At 39.8% G+C, this 25,121-nt stretch overlaps 1 protein-coding gene across 2 annotated transcripts in view; it reads left to right on the top strand.

Moving 5' to 3' along the window:
- The first annotated feature begins 4,035 nt into the window (after window positions 1-4,035).
- Window positions 4,036-25,121, top strand: part of CCNT2 (cyclin T2) — a 24,275-nt gene continuing 3,189 nt past the window's right edge. The window contains exons 1-7 of one of the 2 annotated variants that reach the window (XM_050899808.1): window positions 4,036-4,313; window positions 5,149-5,230; window positions 13,014-13,142; window positions 14,245-14,305; window positions 15,431-15,493; window positions 21,916-21,961; window positions 23,298-23,461. In XM_050899808.1, the coding sequence (XP_050755765.1) occupies window positions 4,036-4,313; window positions 5,149-5,230; window positions 13,014-13,142; window positions 14,245-14,305; window positions 15,431-15,493; window positions 21,916-21,961; window positions 23,298-23,461 (823 nt within the window). Of the gene's footprint in view, window positions 4,314-5,148; window positions 5,231-13,013; window positions 13,143-14,244; window positions 14,306-15,430; window positions 15,494-18,962; window positions 19,013-21,915; window positions 21,962-23,297; window positions 23,462-25,121 lie in introns of those variants that run through there. The other variant, XM_050899809.1, reaches the window with a different exon arrangement.

Genomic DNA, 25,121 nt, shown 5'->3' on the forward strand with positions numbered 1-25,121 from the left:
TTCATGATTATCCGGTGAGTGCACAGGCATCCTCCTCCTGAGAGGATTTTACACTAGTCAGAAAAATGCTGATGAGCACTTACAGTCTCCGTTCTCATGGGATCGTTTGATGGCTACGTGTGGTGTCACCATTCTTCTGTTTAGTCTTAGAACACTCCCCAGGAAAAATAGTATTAGCCAGAATTTGTTTTTATAGCTGTGTCCATAACTGTCCTTATGTCACAGACTGAACCTGAAGGATGTTGAACATCAGCAGTTCCTGCTGATACCAGCCTCTGTTGGACTACAAAGAAGGCTTTGTCCTTCTTTACAGTGTCAAAAAACAAAACAAAAAGTGGTTTGTGCAGGTTAATTATATGTTTTCCTAGCTATTGCATTTGGATCTTTACTATATTGCTTCCATAAAAGACTATTGGACATCAGAAGCTGAAGGAGATAGCAGCTCACAGGTTTAGGCCCTGGGAATACCAGGTTTTCATGCAAGAGGAAAAGAGGACCTAGATAAAATAGCTTTAACAGTATTTATTGTCCTCAGGTTCACAAGACTTCTGTTGACCTTTTTTATTTAAATATCTACATGCAAGCATTGAGCTACTTAAATGTACGATTTTTCGACCAGATTGTTTTAATTAGATTTCAAAGAAGAAGAAAGGCAACTTCATTCTCATATAACATTCTTTTCCTTCAGCATATTTGATTTTCACAGACGTTTAAATGGATTTAAGAGGAAAATACATTGTGACTCCTCCAATACATTTTAATTGGATTAATTCTTCAATTTTTTTATGAATGAAACCAGTTAAGTTAGTGAGAATGCAACGTTACATCTTTGAGGACCAAGGTCTGGAACCTCTCCAATAGCAAGAACAGTATTTAATTACCTTAACCTGTGACTGAATGGGTGATTGCAGCACTCTGCATGGCAGTTAATTAATGTGCATACCCTGCATAAATCATATTCATTATGCACTGTCATTATTTAATGATATTCTACTTATTCTCGATGTGTTAAGATTTTTAAGACAGGGATATATATAATCTTCCCTACATCTTCCTTTTTTTTAATTAACAAAGCTAATGTAAAATTCTAATTACAGTCAGACAAGAACATTCTTAATACTCTTCCACCAATTATTGAAGGATAAAAAATATAAGTTGAACACCCAAATTCCATGAGTTTTACACAATGATTTAAACAATGAGGTAAAACATTGCACTTTAAGATTGTTAAAGGTACAAAAATATGAAGACAAAGGTCAGCTCCTAATTACAACAGAAGTCTTTGTAGTTAAATTTCCTCTGCACATGCAAAATCTTAAACATGATTTACAATTGGGAAGATCAGACAAGTAATTCATGCCTGTCCATGCTGCATTATATGTCTGTATATTTCATTGGTATTCTGTCAGATCTAGTTATAAAATGATAACTGCTTGTATAAAATTTGCACTGAAGTTGTAAAAGAACTAGTTGTAACGTAGTTTTAGGTGAACAAAACCACTGTAGAGCGCTAGTGGCTTATGCTGAACACAAGAAGAATGCTTGGAGCTCTCATTTTGATCCATGACGACTGGAACTTTCAAGACAAGTACCTTTTCGTAGCCTTGGAACCCTGAATCCATGATCTCAAGCTACTGCTGAAAATCAGTAACTGAATACGGAGTGCCCAGTGAGAACTAGCTGTAAGCTGCGTCATAGCAGGTGTTAAAATAGATTTAAATGGAGCTGCTGAGTAGACTGGGCTTGAGATGTAAGGAAATTTAAGAGGGCTATGTATTTTCCTGAAGGGAAGATAGAAGGCTGCATTTCTTTACCCCAAAGCAGTAAGAGACAGAAGTTACATGTTTCATTCCAGCACTTTACCATGCAGGCTGCGTCACTACTTGGGCACCTGGCTTCACCTGGGAATGAGTTTGAGGCTTAGTGATAGCCACGTACAGGTAACGTTTGGTAGCATATTACTATTTAAGGGTGAAATAGGAATGGGTAAAATGTTTAGGAAGTGCTCTTAATTCTTAAAGGTAGCTGAAGTGTAACATAGGAGAGGTTTGGACAAGTTCCTGTTCAATACAACGTGAGCATATGCATCTTCTCCATGAATTGGAGAATAATTGACTTGCTGGACCTATTAATCTGGAAGGACAGAAGGTATCACTGGACAGCTTTGATTCTGCCTTTTTGGCACCAAATTCCTGAGAAATACTACCTGCAGAAGTTAGTTATTGCTTATATAGGTGTGATTTATCATATACGCCATACACTCGAGATGCAGGAATTGCTGTGCGATAAGTGTTCCTGCCACTTGAGAGAGGATCGCTTTGCCTAGATGTTTGCAACCACTGGTACCAGGAAGAGAATTACAGGCATAGCATGCCTCTCACAATCTTGACATTTTTCTTGCAGAATGAGTGACTTCAAATATATTAAAGACCTTTCCACCTTCTCTCCGCAGCCTCTATTCCCAGTTCTTTACTCTTTCCAACACAACAATCAATTAGCATTTCCAAGAATTTTAGCCCTTAAATCAGATGTTCTTTTATTCTGGTGCCGCCATACAACTTATTTCAAGTCTGCAAGCATCAGAAAGGCAGCCGAGTGGGGGAGGATCATGCTTTCCGGGTAGTACATGGCACATCGGTGACATGAGGCCCCCTCACAGCCAAGCTCCACAGGCCTGGCTCTAGCTTGCCATGCTAACTCCGTCGCTATCCCCTACAGATAGTACTTAAGCCTCACTCTGTTGGGAGGAGGAGTTCAATCTTCACTGAAAGCCTGAAAGTTAACAGATGTCACTTAACCAGTGGCATTCATGCTGGGAGACTTGAGATTCACTCAGTTTTAAGGAGGAAGGGGGTGCTAAATCATAAGAACCATTAGCCAGTTTCAGAACTAGATCACACATCATAGCCTGCATCTTCAGGAGGGGTAACTTTTATCCGTCAAAGCTCCTTAAGTCGAAGTTATCCTCTCCCACCCCGGCTGCATACGACAGCTTCTGCCCCCTTGGTCGTGCCGCTGTGTGCTATGCGTGAGGCAGTAAATGGTATCACTTGAAATAACTGAGGTTGAAATGATCTATAAGTCTTTACCAAAACAGGGAGGTTTTGAGAGAGGTAAGAGGCTATTTGTCCCAACTCGTCAGTCTTCTCAACGCTAACAGTCCAGGAAGACACGACTACAACCCGAGACAGTACCGCGGAGGATGGCCGGAGCTGTTCCGCACACCTCCCGGTTCTGGAAAAAGTCACTACAGACAGCTGGGACAGAGTCACCAAACCGTGACCTGCCGGCCGCTGCTTCTTCCGAAGAGATGCTGGGTTTCACTCTTCCCGAAAGACACGCAAACATTCAACGGCTCTAAACCAAACTGCTCATTTATTACTACTAAATCACCAGACTGCAACAGCCAACCGGGATCAAGACAAGCCGCGGGAGAAGCCTGCCAAGTTTAAAACTTCAGGAGGAGCGAGCGGCTGCACCCTCCGCCGCGCCGCTGCTCTCCGCCGGTCACAGGACAGCCACAACCCGGTACCTGAGGGAAACTCCCCTCGCAGCTGAAAACCCCCTCGGTTTGCCCGCTGTTTCCCGAAGCACGGCGCTTCTGACGGCTTCTCCCCTTCCCAAACCCAGCCCAAGCGGGAACCCGCCCTCTCTGAGGGGACGCCGCGAGAGCCGCCTCACGCAAGCACGCTCCCGCACGCCCCAACGGCCACCGCCCCGCCCCCGGCGGAAGGGCTTATCTACGTCGCGTCACCGGCCCGCCGCGCCGCAGCCAATCAGCGCCGGCGGCCAGCCAATGAAGAGGGGCCGCGAGCCGCTACTTCCGTATTCCAGAGTCCCTCTAGGGGCCGGTGCAGTCGTTACTTCCCACGTCACGTGCTGCGGGAGCTATGGCCGCCCCCTGCTGCCCTGCAGGCCACGTGACCCTCCCCCCACGCGGCCGCTCTTGCTGCGCTGCCGCGAGACTCTATGGTTCAGGGCGCATAGGAGGGAGGCCGCCCGCCCGCCGGGCCGCCAGTTCTCGCGAGAGTCGCAATGGAGGGCGGGGGGGAGGGGCCGGGCGCGGTGCTGCCGCCGGCGGGCGGGGCCGCGGAGGGAGGGGGAGGAAGTGTCATGGCGGCAGCGGCGGGCTCAGGCGCGGGCTGCTCGACGCGGGGCGGCGGCGGCTCCTCGACGGCGTCGCGCTGGTTCTTCAGCCGCGAGCAGCTGGAGAACACGCCCTCGCGGCGCTGCGGCGTGGAGGCCGACAAGGAGCTCTCGTACCGGCAGCAGGCGGCCAACCTCATTCAAGATATGGGCCAGCGCCTCAACGTGTATCCGAGCGGGGCCTGTGGGGTGGCGGGGCCGGGCGGGAGCGGGCCGCGGGCCGGGCTGAGGGAGGCGAGGGGCCGGGGCGGGCGGCGCCGTTACCCGCCGCCTGGGCGGGCTGTGGCGGAGCGGCGGGAGCGCCTTCTCCCCCCCCCCCCCCGTGTGGGAACCCTCCCCGGGACTCTTCCCGCTCCCTCGGCAGCCGGGGAACGGCGCTCTCGTGGGATGGAGCTGTGGCCTTGAGGCACAGAATGGGAGGAGGAGCCTCGCGGAGCCCCCGCTTCGCGTTCTTTGTCGGCGTGTTAGGGAGGCACGGGTCGCGGGCTCTCGGGCTGGGTGTAGAGACGCCTCAGGTCTCCGACCCAGCCTTTTAGCCGCGTTTGTGCCGATAGCTGCGGGTTTACACACTTTTAAAGTAGATCCCAGTTGCTTGCAGACTCGTCTTCCTTGAAACGGACGTCTCCTCGTTAGCCATTCTTTAATCTGATTTAAAAAAACGAATCAGAGTAAGAGTAAAACCTCAAATCCCCCGCTGAAATAGTTGAATTAGAACAAACCAAAAGCGCTTGAGACAGTATTTTAGTGTGTGTCGCCCATTGAGGAGTTTTCATTCAATGAGTGAGATGTGGCTAGTCTGGTATAGGAATCTCCACATTGTCTGCGGAGCAGATGGGAAAGATACGTATTAATATCAGTTAAGTTCTGAAGTGTCACATCCTTAATTCATTTTCAGCTGAAGACAGTATGTTGAAAGCAATGATTGATGTAGAAAGCACATTGCTTTCAGTTCTTGTAAACAATTTTCTTAATATGTAGTGTTTCCTTAATTTCATCTTCCAGATCTCAGCTTACGATAAATACTGCAATTGTTTACATGCACAGGTTTTATATGCATCACTCCTTCACAAAATTTAATCGAAATGTAAGTATGATTTTATATGCAGTAATAATATGCCCATAATTTTGGCAGTCTAACTGACAAGTGTTATATTCCTTTGCTGGATTGTAAAGTTTGGTCTGTTTATAGGAATTCTAGCTCCTTATCAGTGGTTTAGAAGCAATAATGATACTTCTTTCAACTTTGAATTAACTAGTGGCAATTAGATTTTATCTTCTGCCATTGAAATAAAAAACTAGGCACCATCAGCAAACACATTTCAGATGTGTGAAGAATGCATTTAGATGTTTTGAATCTGGCTAGCACTTATGTGCTGCAGTTTGAAAGACTGATGTGTAGGAACACACATTTTTCTTAATGAAGTCAGTGGTAGTGCTAGCATGGTGTGTCTGACAATTATAATACGGTTATGTGTGTATCCATATGGATTATGTATCTGTTCTTGAAAAACAGTGTAAATTCATTTAACTAGCCTAGTCTTAAGCAGTGTGATGATAAGTCATATTAGACAAGAAAAATCTTTAAATCTGATGAGGAAATGCTAGCTCTCCTGTTTTAACTAATGAACTGAATATGCTGAATCTGAATACCGAATGTGTTATGAAGAACTGAATTCTTCAGTAAAAATACTACCTGTAATTGACAAGTATGGAACTTGAGAGACCAACTTGAAAATTTCAGGCCTTTTTTTTTTATGTCCAGTATTGGATGTAATAGTTAAAAAAATAATAATATAATATTCTAGGTATTCTTGGTTGTTTTTTTTTTTTTTTTAAAAAAGTACTTTTAATCGATATTTTGTACTAACTGTGCAAGAACAGTTAATAATGATGGTGGTATATCACTAAGTGGTGAGGATGAGTTTTCTCAGATCTTGGTTTTTCATGATAAAATAAGCAGATTGAGACTGTGACAGATGTTAGGGTCTAGACCAGAGCAGACCTTGGTCTACCAAGGGGTAGAATCTTGCAAACCTTTCACTGTCTGAAATTTGGGCAGGTACACAGTGGGTTACAGTGTTAGCGAACTCTTTTGTCTGGCATGAATTTGTTTGTCATTGTTGGCTGAGCAAATGGACATCTTATTTGATGTTTATTTGGCAGGACCTACATCTTAGTTTGTAGGTACATTTCAGAAGTGTATTTAATTATTTTTGTGCAAAATCTGAGGTAAATTCAAACTTCCAGCAAGTTTGTTACCAAAACTGTGGTGTTACAGGTCTTTATGTAATAAAATCTAAGTGTTTAAGTACAACCTGAGCTAAGTGTGCATAAGCCTGAAACAGTTTAACTGGAATAAATTTATAATGTAGGTTTTGTTTATGTAGTGATAGAGAGCTATGTATTGAATGGATATACATATAAATCAAAATGTACTTCCCTAAAACAGTTTTCTAGTTTTAGAGCAAGAATAGCACACATGAGAATCAAATTCCAGCAGGCTTTGTGGTGGAATATGCCCTTCGAAAGTGTTTCTGTAATATATTAAGTGAAGGCAGTAAAACAGTTGTTCCATCTTTCTCCCCTCTGTGTACCTGCCCATGTAGCAGTAACCTGTAGCCAGTGGAAGAGGAGCTGGTGAGGCATCCAGAGTTTTCTGTGACTGTGGATGGTTTGTGGACTTGATAAACTAGGCAGAGCTGCTTGGAATGGAGAAGTCACTCTGTGCAGAGCCTGGGCTGTGGCCAGGGCTTGTGTTATATACATCGCCTGCTGTATTACTGTTTGTACTGTCGTCTGGTAATCTGGGATAGATTTAGGTAGCAAGAAGCTTTAGCTGCTGTGTTTGGGTTTTCACTGGAAAGTGCCGGTCACTTGGAACTGGAAGCACAGTAGTATTTGGATATATAGTGCCCTTGTTATGAAAACTATGCCTTAATTTATATTTATGAATCTTAAAATTCACAAGAAAGCTATGTAAGGGCTGAATGCCATGGAAACTGCAACTATTGCAGAGGGAGGAAGTGTATTGTTAAATTAATTCTCAGATAATAGTATTCAAATAAAAGTTGAAGGCAAGTGCACTTCAAGTTAGCAGTCAGTAATGCTGATTCCTGCTGAATTACTTTCTGTAGTTCTTAGAGTATAAGGCCAGACAGCAGGTTTGTGTGTGTACTGATGGGCAAATGCGTTTTCTTACTTATTTTCCTATAGGGTAAAGGGGGTGGTCTCAGAGTGAATGTGAGTCACTTATAAATACTCCCAAACCATCTGGCAGGTTCTCTGTAGAGAAAGCAAAAGCCAAGGACTGTAATAAATACTTAATATCAAATCTCCGGAGTACTTGGCAGGCTAAAAAATGTAACAATATTCATCCACTGCAAGAAGAAACTAACCCTTAGAAATTAAATAGTAAGGTACTGGCAGTCTTGAAGCTAAGACGTAGCTAAAATTTTCTACAGTATGTGATATATGTTTCTTTGTTGTGTGCATGTAGTGATGTTTATCCATGGCAAGAAGGAATCTGAAGGCTGGGGCTAGAAAATTAGATGGCCATTAGTCAGAATGCCTTATGATCTCTAGCTGAAAAAATGTAGCCTTTGTTTTCTTGCTTTATTGGTAGGTTAATGTTTTTAGTCCAGTAATAAACACTTGCATATTTATCATCACATATAATTGCTGGGTTATACAAATACACATGTATGTCTTACATATGTCACATGCACTTAATTGTTAATAAACAGGTCTTCTAGTGGAAGCTCATTTACTGAATAGCTGTTGTCTTGTCTTTTTTTTTTCTTCAATATAAGTTACTGCTAAACAATTTTACAGGCTTTCAAGATCTTGAGTCAACTGTGAATAGGGAACAGAATTCCCAACAGTATCTTCAATCTGTAGAGCCACAGAGGTGGCACGTACCAGTTAATGTAGTCTTGGTTCATTTTGAATGTATTACATTTACTGCTCTAATGACCAAACATCCCTATTTTTGCAGTTACTGTAGGCTAGCAAGTCACTTTTGAATTGCTATGGATTATCTGCGAAGTATGTACATTTAGTTGCAATGAAGAATGTGTTGGGGTTTTGATGTTGCAATCAAAGCAGGTTAAGAACTTGCAAGGTTGCTGTTCCCCAGTAATAGGGTGGAAACTTGCTTTACCAATTCTGGTAAGCAGAATAGGATGTCCTGGCTACTAATTTTCCCTAGCTATGCAAATGACGTTTCAAGAACTACTATGGATCTCCTCAGCAGTAGTACAAATTATTCTTTCTATGTTACTGTTGACCAGGGCATAGTAACTTTGGTTTGCTGAGTATAAAGTTAGTGCTAATACCAGGGTGGGGAGGGAGCTTGCTGGCTTTTTGTAGGAAGTACTAGCCTGACTGTTATACTTCAAAATATCTTGAAAATTAAAATTGTTCTGGAAATACTGTTTCTGTAGTACTTAGTGTGTTTGATATTGTTGTATAGCAAATACCTCTTTTAGAGGCTTATTCTTCAGTACACTGTGATTTGAAGAACAGAGAAGGGGGAAAAATCCTTGGTATGCTGGAAATGAGAGGTAAGGCATCCAAATGGTAGCTCTATTTTAAAATGTAATCCTTAGAAATGCCATGTGGAGTATCAAACAACCAGTTGAAAATATACTTGATGATGTCAAGGGGTTTTTGTGTGACATGCAGTGGAACTTAGTAAAGTGCATAAAGAAGGGTGCAGGAGGAATTTTTTCTCTGAGGTGCAAGGTAGGTGAGTTGTGTGGAGGGTTTTTTTGTTTCCCATCCCTCTGTATTCCCTTCCTGTCTCTTGTGCCCTGTCCAAATTGCAGTATTAAACAATTGACTCTGCAGTTGTGCAAAGTTCTTAAAACTTTTATAATATGCACCAAACTTTAGCAAGGCTGTTTTGGACCACTTCAGTTCTGTTTTTAATCTTGCGATTTAACATATTTGCTGATTTTTATGTAATGTGAGCTTCTGGTTATAATAAAAAAACCTTGCAACTCTTTGCACTTGAAAAACCTCTGTCATAGACTGGGACCACTTAATGTCTTAAGCTAATTTCTATCGAGTCTAAAAACGTACTAATAATTGGCATTAAAAGGGAGAGGGAGTTCTCGGGGAAACTACGTGCATGCTGCAGATGTATTCTGAGATTATTCCAAATGCCTTCATTGTAGCAATGCTGTTTTTACAATATGTCTTGTACTTTTTAAGTGAAAAAGGACTTGTACCACATTTACCAATAAACTTGCTGTATAATGCTCTTGGACTGTCGTAATAAGGCTCTTATGTTTTGGTTTTTCTATTTCAGTGGGACTTGGTTTCTGAGATTCTCAGCTAGTACAAAAATGGGATTTAATTTCATAAATCACGTATGTTCTTCTGAAGATATTTCTTGAAGTCTTAAAGAATATTTTGGGTGCATGGTAGATAACTTTAAATTACTTCATTTGTTTTATGTCAGATGAAGATGTTTATATATAGCAAGCTTACAGCTTTGTCAAGTCTGTGTCTTTAATTTTGCTTTTTTGTTCTACTTTGCTTTTTCTGTCATTTTTGAGAATTGGAAATGAATGAAAGCATTTGAGTAACTTTGCCAGTTGTACGCTTAGCAGGGTGTGTCGTCTTCACTGAAGACTGTATGCATGCCAAGTCTGAAATTCTATTAGGATGTCTGTTTTCCTGAATAAATACTAAGGGAGACAAGAATACTGACCTACTCTAAACTGGGAATGAGAACCAAGACAAAAACCTGAAATTCTTTGGCCAGAAGCCACCACTTCTTTTTTGTAAGGAAATAGATAATTGGGGTGTACATAGATTTCTGATGAACCAGAGTTAAATGCCAGTTAATCAGTTTGACTTAAATCAGCCTCCAGAACTGTGTTTTATGTAAGGTCTTGGAGATCAGGAATTGTGTGGAGACTTCTTGGCCAGAACTGATCTATTTCAGTAAATTAGAAAATATCCTGAAGTCAGCCTGATGAAGAAGGTGCTTTTTTGGAATGAAGTAAAACTTCAGTGCAGTCAAACATAGAATAATAGTGAGTGACAATTTTCTGATGATTTAATTGTGCAGTTATTTGTGACTTGGTTCAACGAATGTCTGTGAAATGTAAATATTTTCAGTCATGTTAATTGTTGGAAGTTGATTTTTCAGAAAGGTAAATTGTGAAAATTCCATGTATGTGTAACTATACCCACAAACTGTGTAGAAAGAGACCTTGTGTTAGGATATATTTGGATTAAACTTGTACACAAAGCTAGAAAAACTGTAAGGCCTGAATGCAGGTACTTGGGGATAAGTGTGTGATGCTTGGTGGGGATGATAAGACTAGAGAGAGGGGGAGAACAGCAGGGAGCAACAGTTCATGGCTCACAGTGCAGTTGCTTTTGTTCTTCTGCCCAGCAGTAGGGGTAACTGCTACAGCTTACTGACTGAATATCTGCTTGGTTTGTTTTAAATCTAAAAAAAAAAAAGGAAATTGTGTGATCCCGGGGAGATGGAAAGGATCTTCTACTTACTTTCTATTAAAGCTTCTTCCCATTATCCATTCTATTTCTGATTCCGTACACTTCATGACTTAACTTTCCTTCCTCAATGACTTCACTATGTTGAGCCTTAGCTTTCAGTCCATCATGGTCTACCTCATTGTATCCTTTGTCCTGAGTAAAAAAAAAAAAATTGAACCAGTTCTAGTCTCTTTGGTGTCCTCATTAATACCTCCGCGTTTCTGTCCAATGTCTTGTCAAACTTGTTTCTTCATAACTCTGTTGATTCTTTAACATTCCCAATTTCCTTTCTTCTCTGTCGTTCATGTTTCCCTGGTTTCCTGGCCCTGTCTGCTATTCTGGCTTTTCCCAAAAGCTCGGGATTATGTCTGAGAATGTAATCCTTCCTCTTAGGCTGGCCCTGGTGTAGAAGGTGCTAGCCTCAGACACCTTCCTTGGTTATGCCTGCCCTAAATCATTGAAGCACACTGGGGAGAGGTTACCCAGAGGGTTTATATGGATGAAACAACTGTAAATGAAAGAGGTTTGCCTGGGCTCATGCATTACTGGGCAGGAGCACAGTTTGTCTTTATGTGGCATGTGTAGGTTGGGTTATACATGTGTGTGCTACCGTACATCTTCTGGTACTTCAAAACGGTTGATACTCTAGCTTTCTGAACTCCAGAAAGTCTTTACTTCACATTTAGTGTTTAAAAGTTTCTCTCCCAGCTTAAGTGAGACATATTTCAAGTAGTATGTCCCTAGCAAAGGGAATTTCTTCCAGAATTTCAAATGATTACTTCAAGCAACGTGGGTAGGAACTTCTCAAAAATCATCAGAAGTCTTAATATGGCCTTGTTCAGCAACACCTGACTTCAGGTTTTTATTTCATTCATTTGTAAGGCTTAAGTTACAAGCTTCTTAAAAAGAAGGTGGTTCTTTTGTCTCTATTGTGGAAGAATTTGCTCCCTGTGACTTGTTTTGGGTGATTTGGGGTTTTTTAGAATACTAGATTTCTTCATGGCACGTTTCTATGCATCAAAGGGTATCACCTTCCCAGGGTGTTAGTTTTCCTCCAGTCTGCCAACTTACAAGTTTTACTTAAGATCCAAGTGGACATTTCAAAGTGATTTAAGGAGGCAAAAAGTACTCCCTCAATACATTTGAAAGCTCCTGAAATGTAATGGGTAATCACTTAAATGTTCAATTCTAATTAGTTCGTTGCAGTTTTTCATATATTGCGAATTTTTATAGCAAATGTTTCATTTTGGCATGACAAAGGGGCTGCTTGCTGACCAAAAAATAAAGTAAACCTCACTTTAGGGGGGAAGTATGGCTGCTATTCAGTTCATTCGGTCTAGTTCTACTTGGACATTGAATGAGAAATCCAATACCTGCACTGCTTGCACCATGCATTAATTAAATACTCAACAAGCAGCCATTTCAATCTCTGAATAAATGCTTTATACTGGCTTAATTTTAACCAATTTAATCTGCTCATGTGTACACGAAGATTTCTACTGTCGGTTTAATTCCTGTTTAACATGGGCAACTTTTGCATACAAAGAGGACCCTGATTCTTCTAAGTCATTTATGGTTAGCCATGTTCTGTATATAGATACATCGGTCATTCTAGCTGATAACTAGGCATCAGAACTCTACTTCATAGCTAACTCCTAGCTGATACTGAACTGTGAATGGGTGCTTTGCTGCCAACGTGTGACACCTAGACTTTTATTAAAATTTTCGTCTTTAAATGTAATTTGTAGTCTTCACCAACATTTGATGTAACTGCTGTTTTATGAATCCTTGTGCTTTGTTCACCAGATACTGCTGGGTATATAGTAAAGTTTCTAAGAGTAAGCTTTTACTTATACAACCTATGTTTATGTAACAAGCTGTTTTCCTTAAAGTTCTCTGCAAAGTTTCTTGCTTTTTAGGAGAATCAAATGCTAGCAGAACTTGTGATCAGCTGTTTTGACTTTTACTGAAAAGATGGTGTAATGGTTCACTACTGTGCAAGAAATTGGATGAACTTTCTCACAAAGTATATTTAACTTGAAACAGCCTGTTCTAGTGTGACTAAATCTTCGGACCAAATCTATTCATGTTGAACTAGAATTAGTTTGACCTCGAACATCTTACTCACAAATGTAATTTAGCATTTATGCTACTCCTTCCCTGTGCTGCTGAGAGGATTACATCAGTTATAAAACATGACTAGTTATTTTTGTTGCCTTGCATGATTTCAGAACTGTTAAAAAAAAAAAAAATCCAACTCCTTAAACCTTTTCTAATTACCAGTTTAGACTCTCCATAAAAGTTCAAGTCCTACTTGTAAAAAGTTAAAAAGTACATGTGTTTTTCTTCTTCAGATAATATCTCCTACGGCATTGTTTTTGGCTGCAAAAGTGGAAGAACAGCCACGGAAACTTGAACATGTTATTAAAGTAGCACATGCCTGTCTTCATCCTCAAGAGCCACAACTGGATACAAAGAGTGACGTAGGTGGAAGTCATGGTTTTAAAGATAATCAGATGACATTTCATGTAATGATCTGTTACATTGTCTTGACTGGATTTATTGCTGTCTGCAAACTAGAAGAAACTTTTGTTTTTACACCATTTAAGTCTTTTGTATTACTTAATATAACTTATTAAAGACTCAAATATTTGTGTTATGAAACTTGAAGAGATTGCTCCATCTTGAGCTTGCATTATTTTTAAGACTTCTTCATGTATAGTAGAAGACTAGACGTTAAATAAGAGGTTCCATGTGTGATTCCGTAAGTCACACCGTTTGCGCAGAGAGGAGTTCAGGACGCTGGGTTCGTCTTTCTCAGCCAGAGGCTCACTGTGCACCGTTGTCTACATTCTGTTTTAAAGGATGCGATACAGTTGTCAGCTGCTACCTCTGCTATACGTTGGTCTTCCTTTCATTTGCCAAAGCTTGTACAGCTTCCACTTACTTTATAGTTGACATTTTCTTTCCCGAGATGAGTCTTCCTGAAACCAAACATATGAGGAAGTATGGTGGAAATGCACCAGAGTTGTTCTGCTTGAAGGTCAGGCTGAGCTAGTTATACCCTGCTGGACCTCAGCTGACACATAAAACTATTTGAGCACTTTTGCTATGCTCCCAGTTCTTGGAATGACACATGGAGGGATATATATATGTGTTTGAGCCTACAAGCTTAAGATAGCTTAACACAGGCCAGCTGAGTATCTCCAGCTGTATTTTAAAGTAAAATGGATTACCTGCCTAGAGATATTTGAGTTGATTTGCACTGGCAAGCCTTCGTAATTCTTATAGCATCCCCCACCTTCTCGCAAAAATGCTTTGCTGGAATAGATTATATGAGACGCAGACTAAGTAAATCTTACTGTGAAAGGTGGTTAGGCTGCTATAACTGAATTTGCAGTAATTTGCTTATACTGGTAGAAGAAGGTATTACCACAGTGAAGTGTTCTGGGTTGTCAGTTCTAACTGGCTTGGGTAGTGGTCTTAACTTGTGTTGCTAGTACCAGTATTCAAATAGGAGGTGTGTGATTAAAATTTTGAGACAATAGATAGCTACGTCTTGACCTGTTTGCTTATTTGTTTCAGGCATACCTTCAGCAAGCCCAAGAGCTGGTTATACTTGAAACAATAATGCTTCAAACTTTAGGTATGTCTTTCTAACTATCTCCTGTGCAGCCAACTTACCATGAAGAAGTAATGGGACCCAAGTAACTGGATTTTTAATCTGCTATTGGTACACTAGAATTTTACTGGTTTCCTGTACAACTTCTGACCTGTGAATTTAGTTTCGTATTAGCAGTTCTGTTGTGTTCACTTTGGAGAAAAAAAGGCATATTTATACTTGTGAAATAGATGTTTCTAACAGTTTGATGGGGTAGAAATCTGTACCCTTCCAAATAGATTTTACTCCAAAGTAGTAACTACATTGATATTTCTGCATATACGGTAACATGTTATACTAGATTAGCTGTGTATGTGTTGTGAAGCAATTGGGAAGAGCTTTATACCAAGTGCTCTTCCCCATTTTGCCTTTCAATAGAAGAACTTCATGTAATTGAGCAGGGTTACTACCTTTGAACATCACAAGTCATAGTGTAACCATTTAATGGATTCAGGTAATTCCAAAATTTGAAATGGAATGTTCTGATAAGAAACACTTCTGACTTTAAAGTAAAATACATAGAGACAATTACAGCTAGCAGGCCTGAGAACACTGACTTACTCAGATAATCTTAAATACCACTTTGAGTATGTTGTTTTTAAAAAAAAAAAAAAGCTAACAGTGGTGACCTAATTCCTAAAGTAGTGTCATAAACAAAGAAAGGTTTCTTAAGTCACTGACCTACAAATTGACTTAATTTGTAGTTTCATAGATGCAACATGTTTAAGTCCCAGAAATCAATGAATAAAGTGCACATGCGCACACATGTATTTCAGTGTGTCTGTAGTAAAGCTTTTTAGTGACTTATTAATGTACTAGAAACTGTTCAGATATGTTCAACTTTAAAAATACAGTAACTTCCCAGGCTATATACATATAGGACTTGAGATTACTGAAGGAATGTTTTACTAATTGGTCTTGAAGTGGCTATACCATCTACCATCCAAAAGTATGAAAAGGTGTGGAATAAAAGGCAGTTAAATAGTGTTACTTGATCTGCAGTGCAAAGGTTTAGCAAGCATTTTAGGTCTGTGGGGAAACAAAAGGGGGTTGTTTTTTTATTTTACAGATGCAAGTGTATAATTCTAAAATGTATTCGTAACTCTTCAGGTTTTGAGATTACCATTGAACATCCACATACAGATGTTGTGAAATGTACGCAATTAGTGAGAGGTCAGTGACTTTTAACCGCTTCTGTAAGTCCTTTTTTACCTTTCTAGTAAAATTTGAAGGTGATGTTATTTGTCTAATATGATCTTCACCAACTATGTTATCCAAAGATTTTGTTTAAAGCTAATTACTAAAAGCTTGATCTTAACCTTTAGAGTTTGATAAAGAGTCCAGTTCTCTGTCCTTCATAATTTTTTTTGCTTTCTTATTAGCTTTGATTTTAATAACGTCTGTTCTGTGTTTTCTCAAATGACAGAAGCAGTAACTAGTTGAAAACTGAATAGCCGACTACTTAGTATCGTTCTGGATTGATTATTTTCACTCTGAAGTAGTTTTACCAAGTGAAGTTTAGTCTGCATGTTGGTTAATGGCTAACGCTAGCTTTCTGTCTTAGCAAATCTTTTTAGGTAATGAACTGAGGGATGAAGAGAGTGCATAGCAGGTCTGCTATCACATGCAAATTCTTCAAGATGTGACTAATTGTTTTTCTGGAGCAGGGTGTACTTACGTGTTTTGGGTGGTAGCACCAAACCCCAAACCTTTTGTTAAACAATCATGTCCTCTAACTTGTATGCAGCCCATTAATGTGACTCTGGCTAGAAACCTGTTTTGTTCTTTAATATTTTTTGTTGAATTTTGGCACACCTTCTGTAATTCTTAAATTGGTTTCCTTTGGAGCTTTAAAAAAAGAAAAAAAATCCTCTCATAAGATGGAGGATGAAAAAAATTAGGAATCGGTTGTAAAAGCACCTAAAATAAGCTTTTCACTTTATGTTCCTTAATTAAAAAGTGTTTGGAAATGATCAGACCATGGTTGTTAGTCTTTAGTCATTAGCTGTTTTTGCAGTGAAAAATGCAAAGTTAAGTGCTTCAAAGTCTTTTGGGTTTTTTTCACTATAAGGTGTAGGAAAGCTAGATACAACTTAATCATGTTAACTAGATCTGTTTTGTAGTAACTCTAGAATTAAAGTTGTTCTTTGAAGGAAAAGTATCTCATTTTAAAGTAGCTTACTGGTGTGGTGTCTTCAGAGTTTGATTCTGAGTAGGACTGGTGCTGTAACTTATTTGCATATAAAGTAGCTTTATTGCTATTCTTGCTATAAGATAACTATTCTTTGCTTTCTGTCCAGATTTGGTTGTGACTTGGTGCATAAGTCTAATTGCACCTGAAGTCTCAATAGTGTGCCTCAGCAGCTCTGTAGGGTTTTGCTTTGGATTTTCTTAGCTGTTGGTCAATGTAAATGTGAGCACATATTTCCCTGTTTTGTGTGGGCCCCTGCACTTCTGCTTCGTATTTGGGGCTGTGGGGAGGGGTGGCAGGCAGTATTGTAGCTGCATCAGGATTTCCACCTTAGCAAGAGTATTTGACTTGAGCCTACAAGAAGAAAGGCATACTGCTACACAAACTTGATTTCCTTTAGTCAGGGGTAGATACCACTCTAAGACAGTTCAGCTTTTTCCTTTGTGTTTTGTATGCTACTTTTGTGTACTGACAAAATTCATACATTGAAGGTACATGCTAATTTTTTAATTTGACATTTTAAAGCTAGTATTTAATGTCAGCACAGTTTAACAAAATGCTTAGAATTCTAAAATTATACCAAGTCTTGAAATCTGAAGACTCCAGTGAGGGCTGAAAATCCCTGTACCTCAAGGACTGGTGCAAAGTGAATGTAATACATCTGATGCTTGAAAACCTACTCACTGGAGTAGGTGTGCTCATGAGTATGTGTGTATGCAAAAGGAATTCTTGTCAGCATATGCCCCTCCTAGGGATGTTATACGCTGTGAACACAAGACTCGAGTACCTCATACTAAAAAAAAAAAAAAAAAAGAAAACAAATTAATCCATAAATTAAAAACATTGAGCATGAAATCTGTAGTCATGCATGCAAGTCAAGCAAGTAGAGAATAATTGCTGTGGAACATTAGTCTTATGTATTGAGTGAATAAAGAGATGGGCTTGTGGGCACAGTGATATATCTTCAAAGATGCGGTGGTATGATTTTAGTTCTCCATCTCTTAACATTTATTTATTGGAGAGTGTGTTGTTTTAATGTGAATAGGTGCAACACTTAGATATCAAGTCCTGAAGCTTTCAAAATATATCTAAGACTTGTCAGTGTTAAGCCTTTAGTGCTAAAGGGATTGACTGAGAAGTTAAAGAAATGCAAAGTTGCTTCATCCAGTTCTGGTAACATGTCTTGGACAAAAAGCACTATTTCAGAAGGCAGAGATACCTTTTTTATTAAAGGTGATTAACTTATCCAAGACTGTTATGATTAAAACCTCCAACTGCATGTTTGGGGAGAGAAGGAAGGAAGGAATATAATGTGGCTGACTATTTAAGTATCAACAGAGAGGCAACAAAGTTAGCTGAGGTATGCAAGTGTACTTAAGGTTTTGGCTTAGCGTGTGTGCACTGAATCGCCATGTGGTGAGAAGATGCCCTTTTGCTGGCTAAACTTAAGTGGCTAAGAGGATGGCTGATTCTCTCTATCACTTTCTGTTGTCTTGCATCCAGGGTAATGTGCTTTATGCTGTCACTGTTACCTGTTAATCTGTAAGCTACCCCCTTTAAAAACAAAATGAAAAAAACCCCCAACAACCCAGGTTCTGTTGCTGATGCTCAAAGGATTCAGCCAAGTCCTTTGTCAGAAAACTGTCTAGTCTCATAGTGGCATACCAGAATCAATTGCTGGAAGCTGAAGATGGACTAGTAAGTGGACATTGGTGCAAATAAACATAATTGCTTCAACATACAACTAAAGAAAAAGTTGAATTCTTCATCTCAAAGATTGAAAGCCTTTCTGAGTGTTGTGTTAGACAACACAGATCATTGCAGATAAGGGGTGACTGGAGGGATACATAATGACTCATGATGTTCAGGCATAAGGTATCTAATTATTCCTTCTGGTTTTCAGAGATTCATGGGTTGATGAAATTGTTCCATCTTTACAGTTTGGTCAGTCTAGTAGACAAGGAAAATGGTGTGGGCTCAGTCTTTTTTCTGCACCATTCTTCCTCAGTGTCAAGAGACTGAGAAGAGGAGCAAGACCATCATTCCTTAGGATCCCACAGGTCCTCTGAGGAATTTGAAGGCAGTGGATCTGTGAAGGCCTGTCAGCAAGCTTCAGTGCCCATTCCAAGGATGCTCCGGTACTGAAGAGAGAAGAAAAGAGAAAAGAAAAACAAAATAATCAAAAAAACTCAACACCAAAACACCAAAAACTGTTCTGGTGTCAAACTAACTTACTGGCTTGAATGCTAGTTGAATGATCAGCAGTGAAACTGCCCTAGTGCCAAGACCATGACATGGTCCTCTTCACCTCTGGTGCAGAATCAGTCTGCTCCCAGCCTGCTGCTGGTGGAACTTGAAAGGGAGGAATCCATATCCTCATCTCCATCTTGGGAAGTCTTCAGTCATTCCTTTTTCTGTGTTGGTACACAACCTTCTTTTGGAACTGAAGATTGGATCCCAAGGATTTCTAGGATTGTTCTCGCTACTCTGCAGGTTATCAGGTATCTTGAACACCCATGATCCTTACTAATCTTTTGTGGAAATTGCACTGTCAAATTCTTCAAACATACCATAGTGTCTGTGTGCACAAGTGCCATTGGTTAAATCAGGCTGATAAAGACAAAGTCAGCAGAAGAGGAGATGAATCTGAATGAATCAGCTTTTTCAGAGGGTATTCGCAAGAGGAAAATTTAAATCTTAGTATACTAAGTGGTGTGGAAAGATCTTAAACACCAGCTGCACTCCAGCACTGCTACAGGCGGCCTTCACATGCTGAACTTTCACCTCGGGCTTTTACTGGCCTGTTCCGAAGGTTTAAATACTTTCAAGAAAGTAAAGCCACCAGGACTGCTCAGACCTGAATGCCTACACCATGGCCTGCTCCAGCCCTTTCCAGATACAGCAGGCATCCACCAGCATACCTCCATTCAGAGCCTGTGGCTTTTTTCCTTTTGCCCAGGACTTCAGCAAGGTTTCTCTCTTCTGATATTGCCTGCCTTATCTGCAGTCCCCTCTTTCCAGGGAATGCTTACATATGTTTTCAGGGTCCTAGGCATAGCCAGCTACCACCCTCCTAAGCGTGACTTGGCAATCACGCTTTCATGATTATCTCAAGATCCAAGATAACTAGTGTTGAAGAAAAGACTCAGAGATCTTGGAACTGCAACCGGTTGAATTGTGTGGCTATGCCCAATAAAAAGCATTTTGGTTTCCAGTTGGAAATTTCTTGGAGACGGTAGCCTTTTGGAAGGTGTATCGGACAGCAAGTCTTGTTTCAAAATCTTGATTACTACTTTAGTAATCCCCTGCCTTATGGTTGCTTCTGCAGCAGTGAGACAGGGTGGGTGTTTTAAATCACTCCTGAATGATAAAATATAAAACTGATTATTAATGGCTGGCGTCATAGTCATCAGTCCTGCGACTTGTGAGTTATAACAGAGAAGCTCTGCTGGCTTGTTTTAGCCTCTGCTTCAAGATTATTTTAATTTGGAGATGCACTTTCCACTACTATAAAGGAAATAACACACCAAAATATAGGAACCAAAATTCATTAGCTTTAATTTTAGTGATGGATTCTACTAAACCAAAGCTGTCCTAAATGTAAGAGAAGAGTTTGGGACGGATGTTTTCAATTGTGCCTTGTGTTACCTTAGGCTTTAGTTGTGAGCTGAAATTTCTTGCTGGTTTTGGCAATAATGATTATTTAGCTGTAAATAAGTTGAAACAGTATCTTACTGCTTGTAGTATAGGTAAGGTATTTAGCACATTAATTTTTGATTGAGGCTAAAATATGTGTTTCAAGATGTGATTCTTTTCTTCCAGGTATGTGTTTTGATTTACTCAACTTTCAAGCTGATGTTAAATAGAAGTTTTCTGGCATCTGCTTTTCTTCCTTGTTCAAAAGGGACATTTCAGTGAGAGTAGAGATGCTTCTTGGTCCGGTCCCTTAATTCAAACATGTTGTAACTTTACAGAATACAGAAATCATTGAAGATCCTTTAACATTACTTTGATGAAAAATGAAGAGCAAGACATCAATTTCAGTCTTATTCAAGCATTCTGTATTTTCATTTGTTTTGTTATGATAATCTCATTTCACTTTTTCTTTTTTGGTAATACTGCCTTACATTTTTTTGATGGGAGGGAGAGGAAAAGGTTGAACTCCCTGGTTATCTGGCATGCAGTTACCATTATGGCATAACACTGTCACACTGTCAGTTCACCTTTTGATTATTATGGATGAGTAGAATTTGTGTGTAGGAATGGATCCTGTTACCTTGCTACTTCCACATTCTTCTCAGATTATGACACTTACCTAGCTGTGTAGCATAAAGATAAATCTGATTTCTACCCCTCGGCAATCATTAGAAGTCGAGTTAAATCACATATTAAATATGCTTTTTTAAATTAAATTTTAAAAGCCATTGCAGTCTTTCTCAAACTTTGTGGAAAGATTATTATTAAAATAAAAGTTTAACAATATTCCCTTTGACATAAAATTCAACAATACACTTTCTGCAGGTAGTACTGATTTCAAGTGATAGTGTCAAAGAAAGAATTCAATGAAGGCTGCATTCAGTCTTCAGTTAAAACCATTGTGCCCAGCTATTCCACTATATGCGTGTTACAGTAAGTTCTCTTACTTGAGTGAGGAGCGTTGGGGTTTCACTGGTGGGGGCCAGTGCTAGATGGCTGTAACAGCCTGAGTTGTGAGCTTTTCACTTCTGGCACGTTGCAGTCGTGTGTGGTTTTTTTCCTGACTGTAACTAAAATGAAGTTGTTTATTTCCTATCGAAGCTTTGCCATAGGTTTAACAAGTGTGGAACAAAAGGTGATGAGTGCGGTGCTCTTAATTAGAGGGAGCAGAAAACTCGTTTAATTTTTTTTTTTTTTTTGCCATCTAGCTTGGGAGCTTGCTGTGTTATAGGGCTTTGGGAGAGAGATGCGGCTGTTTTCGGGGAGGTGCTGGGGGGTGTCCTGCCGTGCTCCTCTCCAAGAGCAGAACTCGCACTGTGCTATGAATTGGCTTTTCCTGAGTGCCTTACTGCAGCCCAGGGTTATGCTAGGGCTCATCTGTAGATGCGGGTGGGGAAGCAGGTATTCCTAGAAGAGAGCGCGCTCATGTGTGAGGCATTTGCAGGGTAGATAAGCAAAGGGAGACCGTTCTGCGGGTTGTACAGGGGGAGGGTCAGTGAATGGAATGACTGGTCCATCTCCAGTTACTGAATGTAGTGGCCTCTTCTGTATCTTGGAAAAGATTATTTTAAAGGCTAGTTAGCCAAATTCAGATCAGTTCTGTGGAAATACCAAGTGGTGCTTTTGGAAGGTAAAACTGCTTTAATTTTGGAATGAACCTGAAAAGTTAGTGCAGATCTTTAATCTCTCCGTTTTTCTTTTCTTACAGCAAGCAAGGATTTGGCACAGACATCCTATTTCATGGCTACCAACAGGTTGTTATCCTGAACCTCTTTGTTGCACTGTTGTAGCACACTATAGCTTCCTTTACTGCAGGGCCCCCTACATGTGTCTTACCCTTGTTGCAACAGGAGACTGGGCCATCTACAGTGGTGGTACCTTCCTGTTTGCAGTGCGGTGTATTGTACAAGGGCCTGATGGCACAAAGGGGTTAAATGCACAATGAGAAGTGTAGTGGTGCTTTCTGATGACATTTTCTCGATTGTGAGTGCATAAGTCTAAAATTGGTAGCCTGAATAGCAGCTAAAGATTACAAAGAGCTAAACTTAACCTAGAAATTCGAGCATCTTGGTAAGTACAAAACTATTTTTAGTTTACACTTGTAGTTAATGGCAGTTTTCTCTTAACTTTAAATATATTGATCCAACCTTAACTTATAAAACTGTAGTGGGCCTAAGATCTTTTCAACTAGCTGATTTTTCTTTTCAGATAGACTAGTAGTAGTCCAGCGTTCTTCCTTTTAGAAACAGTTCTTTAATCTTAATACATAGTTTTAAAACTTAAGTACTTTACATAAATTTAAAGTTCTAGGATTCCGAATGGGGATTATGTATACATAGCCTGTTGTAGAAAGATGGAATTTGAGAGCAGACTTTAGTCCTGATTCTCAATTACTTCAATTTACTTCTTGCAAAACAACTTTCAGCTTTATTTAAGAGGATTACATTACATGTAGATAGTGTTTAAGCAATATCTGCTGGTTATTAGAACTCTTCCAAATAAATATTTCTTGGTGGTTCCTTGATGGGCAAGGTTCTGTATTTGAAACAGCTGTTAAGAAAAGTTGTGATAAAGCAGTGAAACTGAACCAATGTCTTTGTGCTGCTGCCAGCTGGAAGCTGAAGGCGAGTTTGCAAATATCACGAATCCAGGCCTAGTGAAAGCTAAGCCCACAAGTAATTCACTTGGCTTCGGTGGAACTATTGGGTACCTTCTTCTGATTGTCTCATTCAGAGACTGCATAGTCAGCTGTATGGTTTTTACTGTAGAATTTTAATTAACCATATTATACATCTTTCTTTTTAGTACTTAAGTACAGTAGAATAACTGGTAAATTTATTTACTGTTCATTGCACTTTTTATAGCACAAGCAAATTAAACTTTTCTACCAGATAAATGCCCTGCCCTTTGTTTTCTTAAGGCAGTGAGATATCTTATGAACTTAATCAGAAAAATGTTCCATAAACTAATGTTTAACTGCTGTTGCTTGACATGTTATCTTATTCTGTATGTTAATGGTTGATTTGTTTGGGTTTTCTGTTTTACATGTTTGATTTCCTTTGGTTCCTCATTACGAAATTTGTGCAACAGTCTTCATCTTACTACATTCTGTCTTCAGTACAAGCCTACAGTGATAGCATGTGTGTGCATTCACTTGGCCTGCAAGTGGTCCAACTGGGAGATTCCAGTATCAACTGATGGAAAACACTGGTGGGAATATGTAGATCCTTCAGTTACTTTAGAATTACTAGATGGTAAGTGATACTGCCTTTTCACATCTCAAAGTTCAAGGGTTTATTAATGTAAAAATAGGAGCATAGTATATTAAGAGCATAGCTTTAAGCCTAAAATAAGTCTCACTGACTTGACATACTGGATCCTCTGGTGAGAGAAATGTATAGGAGAGGGGAGAACTCTGGAAGACAGACTTCGTTTTGAGACCCTTTTTATTTCAGCCTGTGGGCTGGGGCATCCGCTAATGTTTTGCAGGTGCAGGTTAGAATCTTGCTTTTAAGTGCTTTCCAGAACCAGGAAAGAGATGGAGATCTACCAGTGCAAATCCATGCAGCCCTGATCATTTTATGTACATGGCTAGTCCAAGTTTATCGCTTCAGTGTCACCGAAACAAATGTTTTTAAGGCTATACATAAAATTGCCATGTTTATGAAGGTAGTTCTATCTTAACAATTTGGTATAGCTTATGATATCTCAAACTCCTGTAAAACATTTTTTTTTCTTGTTAAATGGCTTCTTTCCAGAAGAAAGGATATACCTAGAAGACCATATACCTAGAAGTTTACTATCTTTTGAAATAGTACTTATTACAGTGGAGTCTGAGTTTAAGGCCTACATACTCTACCATAGGTGGTAGCTTCTGGGGCTTTCAGATCTATGTATTGGACTTTGCTATTAGTTCTAGAGTGAAACATTTGTTTCAAAGTAGTGGTGGAGGCCTCCAGGCTTGTTACGGCCCAGCATAGCTCCCCATGGCCTGCTTTTTCCCTCTGCTGAGCTTTTATTTCTTAACGGCAATGTTCTTTTTTTTGAAAGTGAAAACTTGAGTAGATGTCACGTGAAGCACAGAACCAGAGTGAGCTTGAAATCGCAAGTTCAAATGTCCCTGTCTTAGTAGGCTTCTTTAAGTTGTATCTGTAGTTTCAAATACCACCCTGCCTTCCTTCTCCTCTGGCTGTTGGTTTTGTGTGTTTGGTAAGCGCGCATCGTTTTGATTTTTAAAATCCCACAAGATGTGTGCTGTGAGCTCACGGTGAACACCGCTTAATTCTTCAAGCATTTATGGAGCTGGTGTGTGTAATAGACTCGGGCAGACCAAAGGGCTGAGGCAGTTTTGCACTTGGAAGCAGCTTAATTTGTAACTTGCTTGTGGAGTTCTGGAGAAGCCAGTTCTTCCAGACCTGCAAGAGATCTACTTTTGCATTCAAATTCTGACTGTACCTAATTATTTTTAGCTTGTGAGTAAAATTAAATTTCAGTGGAAAGTATTTTTATTTGCAGCTGACAAGCATGGAGACCTGTGTTGCCTTGTGGACATACTAATTGCAAGGGTCTTTGGTTTTTTAACACAGCCAGCTACTTTGCCTTGAATGCAAATTAATCAAAAGCTGCTGTTTAAAACAGGGTGCTTCAAAGGGTCTGATGGCTTCTGTTTTGTTCAAAGCTGTTATTGGTTGTTCCTGAAGTTCAGTGGAATGACTGAAACAGTGGCTTAAATTTATACTTTAAAGAAAACTGAACTTCATACAGGAAATGCCCAAGCTGAATGGCAAGTATGTTATTTTAGGAGCTATTGTTTGTACAGATCCCTCTTGAAATTTTTGGTCTAATGATTCCAGATTCTGCAAGAGTAAAAACAAAATCGTAAATTCAAACCTGTGTTTCAGAATGCGTGTAGTG

The sequence above is a fragment of the Gymnogyps californianus genome, chromosome 7 (genome assembly GCF_018139145.2).
Source record: "Gymnogyps californianus isolate 813 chromosome 7, ASM1813914v2, whole genome shotgun sequence".
In the NCBI taxonomy this organism is placed as follows: Eukaryota; Metazoa; Chordata; class Aves; order Accipitriformes; family Cathartidae; genus Gymnogyps; species Gymnogyps californianus.